This window comes from Emys orbicularis, chromosome 2 (assembly GCF_028017835.1).
Source record: "Emys orbicularis isolate rEmyOrb1 chromosome 2, rEmyOrb1.hap1, whole genome shotgun sequence".
Classification (NCBI taxonomy): Eukaryota; Metazoa; Chordata; order Testudines; family Emydidae; genus Emys; species Emys orbicularis.
This window is the reverse complement of record NC_088684.1, coordinates 22,249,632-22,264,099: the sequence shown is the minus strand read 5'-3', so window position 1 is coordinate 22,264,099 and position 14,468 is coordinate 22,249,632. Positions and strand designations below refer to the sequence as shown.

The window sequence follows — 14,468 nt, the reverse complement described above, 5'->3', positions numbered from 1 at the left end:
CAGCAGCAGAGACCAAAAAAAAAAAAAAAAAAAAAGGCAAATACAGTACAGCACTTTGTTAAACGTAAACTACTAAAAAAATAAAGGGAAAGTTAAAAAAAAAAAAAAAAGATTTGACAAGCGAAGGAAATTGTTTCTGTGCTTGTTTCATTTAAATTAAGGTTGCTAAAAGCAGCATTTTCTTCTGCATAGTACATTTTCAAAGCTGTATTAAGTCAATGTTCGGTTGTAAAGAACAACCATAACGTTTTGTTCAGAGTTACGAACAACCTCCATTCCCCACGTGTCCGTAACTCTGAGGTTCTTCTGTATATTATTGCCATTATCCTTCCTCTTCCCCCACCCCTCCTTTTTGTTTTGTTACTCTCACTTGTTTTATCTTGTCTTAAATGAGCTTGTAAGAACCATGTCTTCCTCAGTATTTGTATAGCACTTACCACAAAGGGGACAAAATCCTGAGTCCTTGGTGCGCTACCACAATACAAATAATAAATAACATCTTATGATAAAATCACCATCCGAGGGGGCACACAGTGTCATGCTTGCTGATAAGCTCAGCAAGGCCAAGGACTGGAAAGACATGGCGAATGAACTAATTACCTTTTCATCCCAGAAGGTGATCCCTCCAGGTTCCTTGTAATTTCCCAGTACAGTGTGCCTTATTTGCCACCAAAAGACCTTATGAACTTGCTGCTTTGCTTTTTATTACTGCTTAGGTATTTTTTCATGGCATGTACTGTGTCCACAGGTGTGATCAATTATAACAAGGCATGAGCATTAAATGCTTTAGTCGCCATTGTGAGATGGTTATTTCCTGGACAGGAGATGACATTGGTACAGCTCTTGTGCCCTGGTCAGAAAGGTCTGACAATTTGCAATGCCATCCTAACAATGGGCACGACTGTACATGTGCCAGCTGTGAGTGAACCAGTTCGGAAATGTGCTAGCAGCTCTGTCTACTTAGTCGGGGCTTAAGGGGATGGGCCATCCCTGGCTGAGCTCTGTCTGGAAAAGTGTGTATTGACTGTCTGAAAGTGAGCGTCTGTGATCACCACCATCTAGAAAGACTTGTCAATGCTCTTTGATGGAGAGTATTAATATGTAAAGAGGAAGGTGCCTCCAGTGACTCCTCTATCTCCAGAGTGTCCATTCAGTGTCCTGGCTGGTTACAAGCTGAATAGATTAGCAGTAGAAGGAAAATATGTCCCTTAGTTTATGTTTAGTGATTAACAAGTAAGTCCCTGAAGTGTCAGATAATCTCATTTTTCAACCTCTTCTCTGTCTTTGCCTCTTTTCCATGTTGGTCATCTCTCCCCAGAGCAAGCGGTTTGTTTAAAAGAACAGAAATGGCGTTATTTTTTGTTCTGATGTTCTTTCACCAGAATAGGAGAGATTGTTGGGAAATTGGAGATTTTGCAAGGATATTGGTGACGATCATATAAGGACCCCTGGAATTTTAATCTGTTCTTATCTGAACAGATTGTGGCCTTTTTTTAGTTTCCTTAAAAAAAAATCTTCCTAAGAGGTGGCAAACACACCCACATGCCCTGTGTTGGTGGCAGCAGATGGGAGTGAATAACTGATGGGACAAAACATAATGTTATGAAACTTTGTGTAAGAGGAGACAAACTTCTGAGTGGTCACACGGAACAAATCAATAACATTTTTTCTTACATACTGTTTATAAATCTGATCTCCGACCCCCCTCCCCCGATGCTGCTTTTGCCACATCTACCTTCTTTGGGATCTGAGAAACCCGTAAAAAGATTAAAGGTCATGACTAGGGCCCTACCAAATTCACGGTCCATTTTGGTCAATTTCACAGTCATAAGATTTTAAAAATCACAAATTTCATGATTTCAGCTATTTAAATCTGAAATTTCAAGGTGTTGTAATTTTAGGGGTCCTGACCCAAAAAGGAGTTGTGGGGAGGGTCGCAAGGTTATTGTTTGGGGGGAGTTGTGGGGAGGGTTGTGGTATTGCTATACTTACTTCTGTACTGCTCCTGGTGGTGGCGCTGCCTTCAGAGTTGGACAACTGGAGAGCAGCAGCTGCAGGCGGGGAGCCCAGCTCTGAAGGCAGACCCACCGCCAGCAGCAGTGCAGAAGGAAGGATGGCATGGTATGGTATTGCCACCCTTACTTCTGTACTGCTGCTGGCAGGGTGCTGCTTTCAGAGCAGGGCACCCAGCCAACAGCCTCCAGTGACCAGTCACTGCTCTGTGGCCACACAACTCTGAAGGCAGTGCAGAAGTAAGGGTAGCAATGCCGCGGCCCCCCCTAAAATAACCTTGAGACCCCCCTGCAACTCCCTTTTGGGTCAGAACCCCCAAGTTGAGAAATGCTGGTCTTCCCCGTGAAATCTGAATATTATAGGGTTAAAGCACACAAAAGACCAGATTTCATGGTGGGAGACCAGATTTCACGGTCTGTGACATGTTTTTCATGGCTTTGAATTTGGTAGGGCCTTAGTCATGAGCATAAACTGAACTGTAGAAACTTTTAATTGCTCTAGACGTCTGCAGCTGGCATATCTAAGTCCAGTGGTCTTGCCCAAACAACTAACTTCTGAATCATTAAAATAGCTGCTACCAAATTAGGCTATTATAATCTACTCAGGAGTAACTGAGACAGCTTTGGAATGACTTTACTGAGATACATCATTATCTCTACCAGGCTTTGAAGTGTACCTTTTTCTTGCTGTGTTCCATTATAAAAAAAGGCATTAGATATTTTGGCTCAGGACTGACTATGTTCACGTAGTATATGGCTGACACAGGTGATTTCCCTAAACCTAATTTGAATCCCTTTTCCCCAGGCATGCTCTAACACTTTCAATCTGCTTTGTGCCATTCTTTCCCCATATTAGCAAGTTATATAGAGCTACTTTAATGCCCTCTGAGTTAATGAATATCTGAGAGATATTTTGATTTTATGTATGAAGAAGGTTGGCAAATGATTTTTTTTCTGTATGAAAAATGTAGACGAAAATGACACATTTCAGTGTTCTTGCCATTTCAGTTTGATCAGCTGCGTGCAAGTGTACATTGCTTGCTTCCTCAGTTCTGTATCTCAGTTGCTTGTGGTAGATTTAAAATCAAGGGGTGAAATCCTGGACCCACTCAAGTCAAATTTTAACTTCAGTGAAGCCAGAAGTTCACCAGAGATCTTTATTATTGTTCTTTCCATTTTACTGGTTATGTCTCCTTCAGTTCTATCATGAATCTGTCTGAGAACCCTAAAAAAAAAAAAAAATTGCAAAGCGTTGCTTTATTTCTTAACTGAGTTTTACAGTGTCTGTCTGGTTTGTTCATCATCTGATTTCTCCTGGCACTATATTTTTGCTGATACTGTTCAAATTTTATCATTTAATTAGTTTTTATTAGGTCCATGTGGAAGGAACCATACATTTTTAGTGCATTATCCCTGTAAGATGCAGCACTGCTCAGATTCCTGTTGGGTCTGGTTATTGGACTGAATCCACTAGCTCAGATAAATACATTTCAGCCTGACCAGGCAGCCTTTCCAGTTTTCAGTAACATTGCCTTCATAATTAGGTGAACTTGGAGGCTCCATGAAATTCATTTTCGCTTGTTTAAGCAACTATCACTTCCACTTACCTCTTAGATGTCTGTGTCTTTTCCCTAGTTGATTCAGACAGTACTTTTTGTGAAAAAATGTTTTTGTTCCTATAGCAGTTTGCATACTTAGGAATTGTTCACACTTACCTGGGGATCCACAAGCGGCAATCGATGCATCGGTGGTCGATTTAGCGGGACTTCACTAGACCCGCTAAATTGACCACAGATCGCTCTCCCATCACCTCCTATACTCCACCGGATCGCGAGGAGTAGGGGGAGTCGACGGGAGAGCATCTCCCAGCAACATCGTGTGGTGTGGACCCTGTGGAAGTAGATCTAATCTACGTTGATTTGAATTACGCTATTAATGTAACTCAAATTGCGAGCTTAGATCGAATTTCCCCTGTAGTGTAGACAAGGGCTAAGTTCCTCCAAGGGGAGTAAAAGAAGATGTACTCATTTTCTACTGTATTTGTTTTATATACAATGAAAGACCTGACCAGCATTGCCGTTGTTCAAGATGGCTTAATGAATCAAGATGGCATCTGAATTATTTGTAAGCCTCATTACTGACACTAAGTTCTTAGGAGTTCAGATTTTTGCCTTGGGAATGTGTGATGTCCTTTTTTTCTTGGGGGAAAACTGCATTGTGAGACGCATGCCCACAGAGAGCTGGTCTTGAATTGACATTTTAGTAATAATTTAGTAATAATTAGTATCTTTCCTAGACCTGAAGAAGAGCTCTGTGTGGCTGAAAAGTGTGTCTCTCTCACCAACAGAAGTTGCTCCAATAACAGATATTACCTCACCCACCTTGTCTCTCTAATATTCTGGGACTGACACAGCTACAACTACACTGCATACATTATTAGCAACAAGCAGTACATAAGAGCCTCCTCCTGGATCCATCTATTTAGCCATCTCTCTCTCCTTTCCTCCCTCCCATTGGGAGGAGTTTTATTACTCATTCCATATATTATAATAGAATGCATCAGTTTATGCCAAGTGTCAGGTATTTTCAAATTACCTCTCTCACTAATCCTGAAAGGTCTTCACTCCCTCCAACACCTGCGCACCTCATTTCAGATCAACTAGGCTGAACGCTGTTCTATATTCTGAGTGTACGCAGTATATTTTTTTCAGGAATGAAGTATAAAGATTTCCTGCAAAGTGCAGCTTGGGATCAATCTGTTTGGCCAGCTGTTTCTAGCTTCCACCGTGGTTATGGTTTTGAAGAGAGGAATTTTTGTTTTAATGGGAATACCACTGAACAGATTCCTCATCCCACCACCCTTCTCTCTACAGTGCATGCACTCCTGGGACACAATATTTAGCATACGCTAAGGAGGAAAATGTTTGCAGGTACCACTTGCTAAAATCGTCACTGATATACCTCCCCAGCCCTAATCTCGTTTCTTGAAACAGAGATCACACTCACACGCTGAGCTAATATAATTTCCAGCAATTTCACTCGGCAATATTTTCTAAAGAAATTAACTAGTTTTTAATGTAAAAGACATCAGTGTGTGATTGGCATATTCACAGATTCTGAGGCCACAAAGGGCCACTATGATTATCTGGTCTGACACGTGTTTCCTAGAAAAAATTGCTAGGTCAGTTCCCCATGGTGGCTGATTTGTTTTCTTGGCCTCTCCCCTGCATTGGAAATAGTTTTCCTCTGAACTGGTCACACAGATGAAACTTTTGGCTGTGAAACCCCATCTGATCGTGGGTCTGCACCGAGGTGCTCCACTGTCTTCCAACTGGCTGTGTCCCCAGTCTGGCTGCTCACCCCTTCATCTGGGTTGGTGAAATGTCAGTGAACGTGTGTACCTCCACACTCAGACTTTTAGCCTCTACACACCCCTGAGTTTTCAGTTTAGGATCCATTTAAGTTTCTCTGTAGGTTACTAGTCAAGGATACATCTGGGTGACTATTTGTAGTGTGAGACTGGTGGTGCAGTTATTGTTAATGTTAAAGTAGTGTCTTTATTGTTTTTATTCTGAAGGAGTTTAAGGGTCACAAGTCCGGAGGTGAAGGCTTTGGCAGCCATACAACATTTGGACCATGAGTCCATGCATCCTTACTCCATCCATTCACAGTTTGGCACCAGTGTTGTTACACTGCAACGTGTTCCAAAGATGCTGCAGCTGTCTCTTCAGTAGGGTGGACACAAACTTTCCTTGGAAACTGCTTTTTGATGGAAATGATTTTTTGTTGTTGCAGAAAGCATCTATTCAAACCTCGAATGATGATGCATGATGGGGCGGTTGATACAGTTGTCCATATTAGAATTTTAAAAATCTTTTTCCTTTAAAAAAATCTAGGAAATTACATACAAAAACTATGTTAAAAGAATATTATTTGGGTTGCCAAGTCAAGCACTTAAAAGTTAGGAAACAGCAGATATACAGTTGCCCATGCAACATTAATTTGGCACCCTTGTGCATGCACATTATAAAATTTAACAACTTAATCACATAGTTTCTTTTCCACAAGATATTTGCCTCATTTATTGCACGAGTTGGACGCTCAAGGGGGCTGAATAAAAATTGCACAGACATCTGTAAATCTGGCACTTCTTAACTTTCAAGTGCTTGACTTTGCAACCTAAATAACATTTTTTAAAATATATTTTTGTATGTAATTATCTGTATACTTCTGGAATTCAGATAGCAGAGGATGGGAGAAAATGGGCCATCCTTAACCACTGCCCTTGGAACAGAAGTGTAGCATAGGTATCAAGTTAGTAACATGGGAGTGATTATGCAGATGAGCTGACATCATGCTTATGAGCATATTATACATTCCTAGATATATAGTATGGGAGTACTATGTGAATGCCCATCGTAAGGCTCAGAGCATGCGCACTGTGAATGAGATTTTTCCAGAAGCCTGTGCAGACTTAGACTGAGCTGAGTGCTTCTACAGTTAATAAAATGTTCTGGACCTTTTTTCCTGACAAGATTGATTCCTGAATATTTATTATATGTTATAGGGACACCAATGCTGCACTGGGACAGAGAAGTCTTGGAGTCGGCATCTATGGTCTCATTATGCTAAGTAATTACGTTGTGCGGGAAGTCAATAGAAATAGAAGCTTAGCTTGGCTTTCCTTTCTTGACCTCTGATTGGTTACCTTTGTTTGAAATAAAGTTACCAGTACGTTCTATAAGAAGTAAATAAATAAATATATTGCTCTATATGTTCGTAAGTTCAAAAATAGAATAAAGCCAGAATAAAGCACAAAAACACAATAGAAAAAGTTTCCTTGTTTGCTTTTATTACTTTTGTAGCAGGGGAAATGGAATATAAACAATCTTACTTGGATATTAATATTCTCTTTGAACAGCGGCTTAAATGAAATTGGATGTCTGTGTGGAATAAAACTTGAAGCTATCATTGCTATGATTTTTTTTAACTTCTTTTTCAGAAAGGGGCTGTTTGCTGGCATAAAGCTGAAGAAGAAGAAAAAAGGCGAGACGGGATTAATTATTGAAAACAAAGGTGCAGCGGGTAAGGCCTATTAAATCAATATTACACCTGGTTAGAAAAGAGAATAAGGGTGAGATTATTTTATCCCTAACTTCACCTGTAAAATCATTTGAATTGAGCCTTACAACTATTGGTTTAAGAAATGATAAAATGGGCAGTAAATTCCATATCAGTCCTAACTAAATATAAAGACAGCCTACTCCTACAGGATTAGCTGTTTGGTCAAAGGCACTCAGATCATATGAGTGCAGATTATAGCATCTGAAATTAGCCTAATGTTATAGAAATAAATGGTCAAAACCATTTTTCCTTTAGGGAAGCACTGAGTATTGGACAGTTCAATCTGTTCTAGATACATATTGATTAAGTTACAGGAAATTTTGAATTCCATCCAGGTCACTGTGATTCCATCCAGAAGTTGTAAATCACAAGAGAAAAAACTTAGTGGTTTGTGTGATTGTCAGAAGCCTGAGATAGAATTATAGTCCAGTCATTTTAAATATTTTTTAAAATTTTATCTAATACATGGATCTTGCATCATTAATTTACACAGGTTCCTATTTCTCCTTTTCCTACTGTACTTATCTCTTCCAAACTCACATAAAATTCTCCGAGGTGTCTTCCCCCACTACTTTACTCAACTATTCCTATAGCTTTCCCTTTCACCTCCACCACATCAGTTATCTCATACAGAAGGGGTTAGTTGAGTCTCATAAATAATAGGGGTGAGGTCATGCCTTGAATTCTGTGGGGTCTTTTAAAATGTGGATTACAGTGTGTTTACTGCAATCTATGAATTATTATACAGTAAAGAACTGGCTGGTACGTATGTATACCATGACCCTCTATTGTACAGAAACAGAAGTACTTAACTGTGTGTCATAGACACTATATTGCTAACAGCTGCTACATCAAAGGCGATTCTCCTTTAGCTCACATGGCAAGGTCTTGAGCTATTGGAGCAGGAAGATCTGACTTTTGTCCATACTACTGCCATGTAGTTCTGAGGGAGCACAGTGTGCAGCACAGCAATAACCACTAAGTTCCTAGGTGGTCCTGTTTTTTTACAATATGTTACATTGCTGTCATTAGTGAAAACTGCTGCACTTTTCCATGCAAACACTCATGTTTCAGCAACTGCTTAATACAGCAAATTCTGCCATTAGACATCTACATCACTGTGTTGCATCTTCATACACATCATTAGTGCCTTTGATTACTAAACATCTGGACTATGGGAGAAATCTTTTAACATGACAGCAGGTTCCTTCTTGGTTCTGATTGAGGATTTTGTCTCCTGCTGGGGCTCACAAGATGTATCAAAGAAAGAGTACAGCGAGGGATTATGTTCCACTGGCTGAATCATTTTCATTTCCTATCAGTGAATTCACACAAGGCAATATTTGTGGCTGATTAGTAATGGAAAGGAGTTCTCAGTTATTGCAGGAACTGGGTAGAAGTATCAAAAATATCTGCTGAGATATCAAAATGATAGATAGCATAAGGAAATTTTAAAGGAAAACCATTACAAAATTAGTTAATTTTTTTTATTGATAAAATGAAACTGAAAAGATGTTTCTTGACAGAATATAATTCTGGCACATGGCCATTCCAGCTGGAAAAGAATTCTGAGTGTTTCAGCCTACAAAGTAAACAAAGTAAAGCAATAAAATGCAGTAATCAAACACCACATGCTAGAGTAAATAGGACAGGGGCAATGATCATGAGACTGCAGAACAAAAGAAAGATGTAGAGAGGGACCCTTAGGGCTAAATCAGTGCAGCTGGTCCTAATGGAGCAATGCCAATTTATGCCAGTTGAGGTTGAAGTCCTTGGCTTCAATCAGAGCCATACCAATGTTTATGAAGATGCCTCCATGTCCAAGTTTTCCTACCCTTGTATTTACAGGCTTTTCTGTGTCTCCCATCACCATACTACCTGAGTGCCTCTCACACATCATTTGGCAGTATCTTCACAACTTCTCAGGAAGGGAGGGAAGTATTATTAGCACCCCCATTTTGCAGATGGGGTACACAGGCATAGAGAGGTTAAAGGAAACACTTTCAAAGGTGTCCTTTGGTTTTGGGTGCATCAGTTTTACCCTTCAAGTGTTTCCAGTTGGGCAGCCAACTTCAATGGCCTTGCAGAGATCAGTCCTGGGTCCAGTACTATTCAATATTTTCATTAATGACTCAGTTAATGGAGTGGAGAGTCTGTTTATAAACTTTGCAGATGACACCAAACTGGGAAGAATTGCAAGCAATGTGGGGGACAGGATTAGAATTCTTGATTAAACTGGAGAATTGTTTTGAAATCAACAAGATGAAATTTAGTAAAGACAAGCGCAAAGTACTACACTTAGGAAGGAAAAATCAAATGCACAACTAGAAAATGGGGAATAACTGGCTAGGTAGTAGTACTGCTGAAAAGGATCTGGGAGTTATAGTGGATCACAAATTAAAAATGAGCCAAAGATGTGATGCAGTTGAACTATCCCCCCCTCCCCCCTCCCCAAAAACTAATATAATTCTGGGGTGTATTAACAGGAGTGTTGTATGTAAGACACGGGAAGTAATTGTTCCACTCTATTTGGCACTGGTGAGGCCTCAGCAGAGTACTGTGCCCAATTTTGGGCACCAAACTTGAAAAAGATGATCATATGGACAAACTGGAGAGTCCAGAGTAGAGCAACAATAACGATAAAAGATTAAGAAAACCTGACCTGTGAGGAAGGTTAAAAAACCTGCATACTGTATATTTAATCTTGAGAAAAGAAAACTGAGAGGGAACCTGGTAACAGAATTCAAATAGGTTAAGGGCTGTTAGAAAGGGGATGGTGATCAGTTGATCTTCATGTCCATTTAAGATAGGACAAGATGTTATTGGCTTAATCTGAAACAAGGGAGATTTAGGTCAGATATGAGGAAAAATTTGCAACTATAAGGATAATTAAGCACTGGAATAGATTACCAAACAGGGTTGTGGAATCCCCTTCATTGGAGGATTTTAAGAATGTGTTAAACACGTGTCAGAGATGGTCTAGTTATACTTGGTACTACATCGGTGCAGAAGAATGGACGAGAGGACCTCTCAGGGTCCCTTCCAGCCCATGTCTATGATTCTATGACAGAAGGGGATACATTTTCTTTATTTTTTTGTTAATCAGGTGAGCACAATGAAAATGAGAGTCTTCACCATGAGATGTCTGGAGGACAAGAAGGGGGAGAGGGTGATTTCATGTATGATGACGCTGCATCTTCCAGTGGCTTTGCACCTGCAGGGCCGCAGAGGAAAAGGTACTTTGCTGCATCACTAACATTTCCAGTTATTCCCCATCCTGTTCTTCTTGGTGACAGCACTGCTGTTGGCAGCACATCCCATGGCTAGAATATCAACTTGCTGAAAGTACGACTCTCTCACCTGCTGTACTTCTACATGGTACATTGTGATTGTCACCAGATACAGGTCACTGCAGAGTGTGAGTAATGGAGGGAGGACCAGGATTAAGCTGCTAATGAAAGTGAGTTAGAGAAAGAGGACAGAAATCTTGAGAGTTGTCATGGTTGATGATCTGGGGGGGAAAATGTGAGTCTGATCCAAGTCCCACTGTAGTCAGCAGGAATTCTTTCATTTATTTCAGTGAGCATTGTATCAGACCCTGTATGTATATCTGCTATATATCTATAGCTCTATAATACTCTGCATGTGCAGAGTTACTTCTTATATATGTAACCCTGCTTGCTCAGAGTGGCATCGTGTCCCCCACTAGTGCTGTTTAGGTCCCCTAGAGATTGATGAGCCTGCTACAACCTTGGCTAAGAGACATGCGTCTGTTACAAAATGCTGACCCACACAGGGGTGTCGGCAGTGGGGATCAAACCTGGGGCCTCTGGAACTTAATGCATGAACCTCTACTGCCTGAGCTAAAAGACATGTCTCTGTTAGTCAAACCTTTAGCAGGCTTATTAATCTCCACTGGGCCTAGACACCACTAGTGGGGGACAGAGTGCCACTCCTAGCAAGCAGGGGTTACATATCAATGTATAGGATATATATATATAGAGAGAGAGAGAGAGAGAGAGAAAGTCTGATGAAGTTAGAATATCATGTCCTGTGTTATGCAGGAGATCAGGCTAAATGATCATAATGGTCTCATCCAACCTTAAAAATCTATGAACTGGATAAGAATCAGACAGAGACCTTCAGTTCCTGGCATAAAATCCCTCTTTGCATTTTCATAATAAGCATTAAGATAACATTTGAAGAAACACAAAGCTGTTTTGGGGAGATATGGAAATGCTTGGTATCATTATCCCCAAGAAATATCCCAGGGCTCACATTTGAAGTGACTGCCGGTGATATAAAACCAAGTAGCCTATCTCAAAACTAGTCACTAAAAATAGTCGTTTCAAGGAAAATGGTATTAAACACATCTCTTGAGCATGTGTCAAAGAACTAAGAATGTAATGTTTTTGATGGGTGATGCATAATATTCTGTTCCATAATTTAAACAGAGCAAAACTGGTGTCCAAAATTCATGATGGCGAAATAAAATCCCAGAATTATCAGGTGAGTAGACTGCAGTGCACACATTTATAATAACACTACGTTTGCTAATTAAAATAACTGATGGGATTGAATCTGAGACTGTTTTTGTGCATGTGTTGTATTTATGCCCTGCAGATCGCAATAACAATCATTGAAGCCCGGCAATTAGTTGGTGAGAATATTGATCCAGTGGTGATCATAGAGATTGGAGATGAAAAGAAGCAAACGACAGTCAAAGAAGGCACAAATGCCCCATTTTACAATGAAGTAAGTACCTTGCAGTTGGGAAGATGCTGTTTGAAATGGTTGCAGAATGGTGACTGTTCATATTACAGTGACTAGAGATTAATGACTAAAGCAATCTAATCTCTCTGACAAGTGAAGTTTGTCAGCAAGCTGTTTACATTTAAAGTATGGAAGAGCGAAAGTGACAACTCTGCTCCATCCTGCGTCTCTCAACCTCTCTCTTTTCACGTTCCCTCCAATCTGATCCGCCAAGGACGTGACTCGCCGTGTCTCATTCCTCCTTTACCACTCCCATCCCTCATCATGAGCTCTTCCCAGACTAGTTCCCCCAACCCACCATCACACTCTCCAAGTTCAAATCGCTCTGACACTTGCTTTTGCAAGTTACACAAGGAGTTTGATAAAATAACTTCCAAAGCAAACCAAATTATTTCTTCTTCTGGGCTTCCTAACTTCTCTGCCTCTACCTTGTAGATTTAGAGCTCTTAAATAAATGTAGTGTGTGTTTAAAAATAATCAGTCAGAAGCATATGTGGAAGTATATTAGATTAGGCCAGAACTTCAAACTGTGTGGCAAATAGTGCTTGCTAAAGACAGCATAAGGACAATACTAATCTGCAATTTTGTTTTTCCACAGTATTTTGTGTTTGACTTCATTGGACCTCAAATGCATTTGTTTGACAAAATTATCAAAATCTCTGTAAGTATTTTGGGAAGTTTTATGTTGTTTTATTAAACAAGGATGAAATATTCAGCTGTGTGTGTTATACTAGGCCTAACAGTGATGTTCATAAAAAGAGAAACAATTTTGTTTTAAATGCCAATGGTATCATGAGGTTGAAACTGTGTGCACTAAGGTGAAGTGAGGGATGGGGAAAGGTAGAAGTGGCAACTGGTAATGACTTAAAGAGACTTAAAACAACCCAACAGCAAGATCCAGTGTGAATTTTCATGGGCATCTTTTTGAAAGTAAATTATAAACTAGTGAACAGTGTGTTACTTGGTTGAATATTTGAGTGGTGCATTTGCCTCACACTGGCCCTCTGTAGAGGATGAATTTCACCCAATGTTAATGGAGCCTTCATTGTTGTCTTCATCCCTTTAATTTTCAACCTTCACATCACTTTTTCTCAGTTTACTGAGCTGAAACTTTTTTTTTTTGGGGGGGGGGGAGGGCGCTTAACTCAGTTCTTCAGATGCAACCCAAGTTCAAATTTGAAAGCTGCATTCCAGCTCTTTAGGCATGAGCAATACCAGTGCTAAGACAATCCTAGCACTTAATTGTTGCTTGTTATTCAGGAGGAAAAGGAACCAACTGTAAGTTAAGTTGCTATGGTCAGCACTGCATTGACTCTGTTGTGGTGAAACCCCAAGGAGAAAATCCAACTGTCCCAACCAGTCCTGCTTTGAATACTGAAATGAACAAAGATACGGATATTCATTTTGTCAAAGATGGTTTCATGCACCTGGGGAAAGCTGTGTGGCTCTGAATTAACTGCTAATCTCTGCCAGGAATATATTCCTAAAATAGTTGATTCTAGGAATGAAGAAGCATTTAAAGTATGCTATGGGGAATGTGTGTGTTTCGCATAGCATTGAGAGGTTTAATATGTAAAACAGATATAGATCACTTAAGAAGGAAGAATCCCATGTACTGCTACAGGCTGGGGACCGACTGGCTAAGCAGCAGCTCTGCAGAAAAAGACCTGGGGATTAGAGTGGACCGAGAATCTAGATATGAGTCAGCAGTGTGCCCTTGTTGCCAAGAAGGCCAAGGCATATTGGGCTATATGAGTAGGAGCATTGCCAGCAGATCGAGGGAAGTGATTATTTCCCTCTATTCAGCACTGGTGAGGCCACACCTGGAGTATTGTGTCCAGTTTGGTCCCCCCTCTACAGAAGGGATGTGGACAAATTGGAGAGAGTCCAGCGGAGAGCAACGAAAATGATGAGGGGGCTGGGGCACATGACTTACGAGGAGAAGCTGAGGGAACTGGGGTTATTTAGTCTGCAGAAGAGAAGAGTGAGGGGGAATTTGATAGCAGCCTTCAACTACCTGAAGGGGGGTTCCAAAGAGGATGGAGCTAGGCTGTTCTCAGTGGTGGCAGATGACAGAACAAGAAGCAACGGTCTCAAGTTGCAGTGGGGGAGGTCTAGGTTGGATATTAGGAAACACTATTTCACTAGGAGCGTGGTGAAGCAGGGTGGTGGAATGGATTACATAGGGAGGAGGTGGAATCTCCATCCTTAGAGGTTTTTAAGGCCCGGCTTGACAAAGCCCTGGCTGGGATGATTTAGTTGGTGTTGGTCCTGCTTTGAGCAGGGGGTTGGACTAGATGACTTCCTGGGTCTCTTCCAACCCTAATATTCTATGATCTAATTTGCACTTTCCCCAGAGAGAAATCAGTAGTTGAATGTTTCACACAAGCAAATAGAATGATACCAAGGAAGTGCACATTTGTTTCCCATTGAAGCCCAAGATGATGAGAGTATCTAAGCGGGTGTTGGCTTTGGGGTTTGGACAAGTATCTATAGTTTAGGGACGACTCTTCAGACTTCTGTGGAGCTACATTGATTTACACCAGCAGAGCATCTAGT

General features: G+C 40.6%; 1 protein-coding gene across 1 annotated transcript in view; it reads left to right on the top strand.

Annotated features, from left to right (window-relative positions):
• FER1L6 (fer-1 like family member 6) overlaps nt 1-14,468 on the top strand; it is a 178,617-nt gene that overhangs the window by 67,045 nt on the left and 97,104 nt on the right. Inside the window, exons 2-6 of the mRNA XM_065397689.1 lie at nt 7,015-7,097; nt 10,243-10,372; nt 11,591-11,645; nt 11,760-11,891; nt 12,508-12,570. Coding sequence (XP_065253761.1) covers nt 7,015-7,097; nt 10,243-10,372; nt 11,591-11,645; nt 11,760-11,891; nt 12,508-12,570 — 463 coding nt within the window. The remainder of the gene's footprint in view (nt 1-7,014; nt 7,098-10,242; nt 10,373-11,590; nt 11,646-11,759; nt 11,892-12,507; nt 12,571-14,468) is intronic.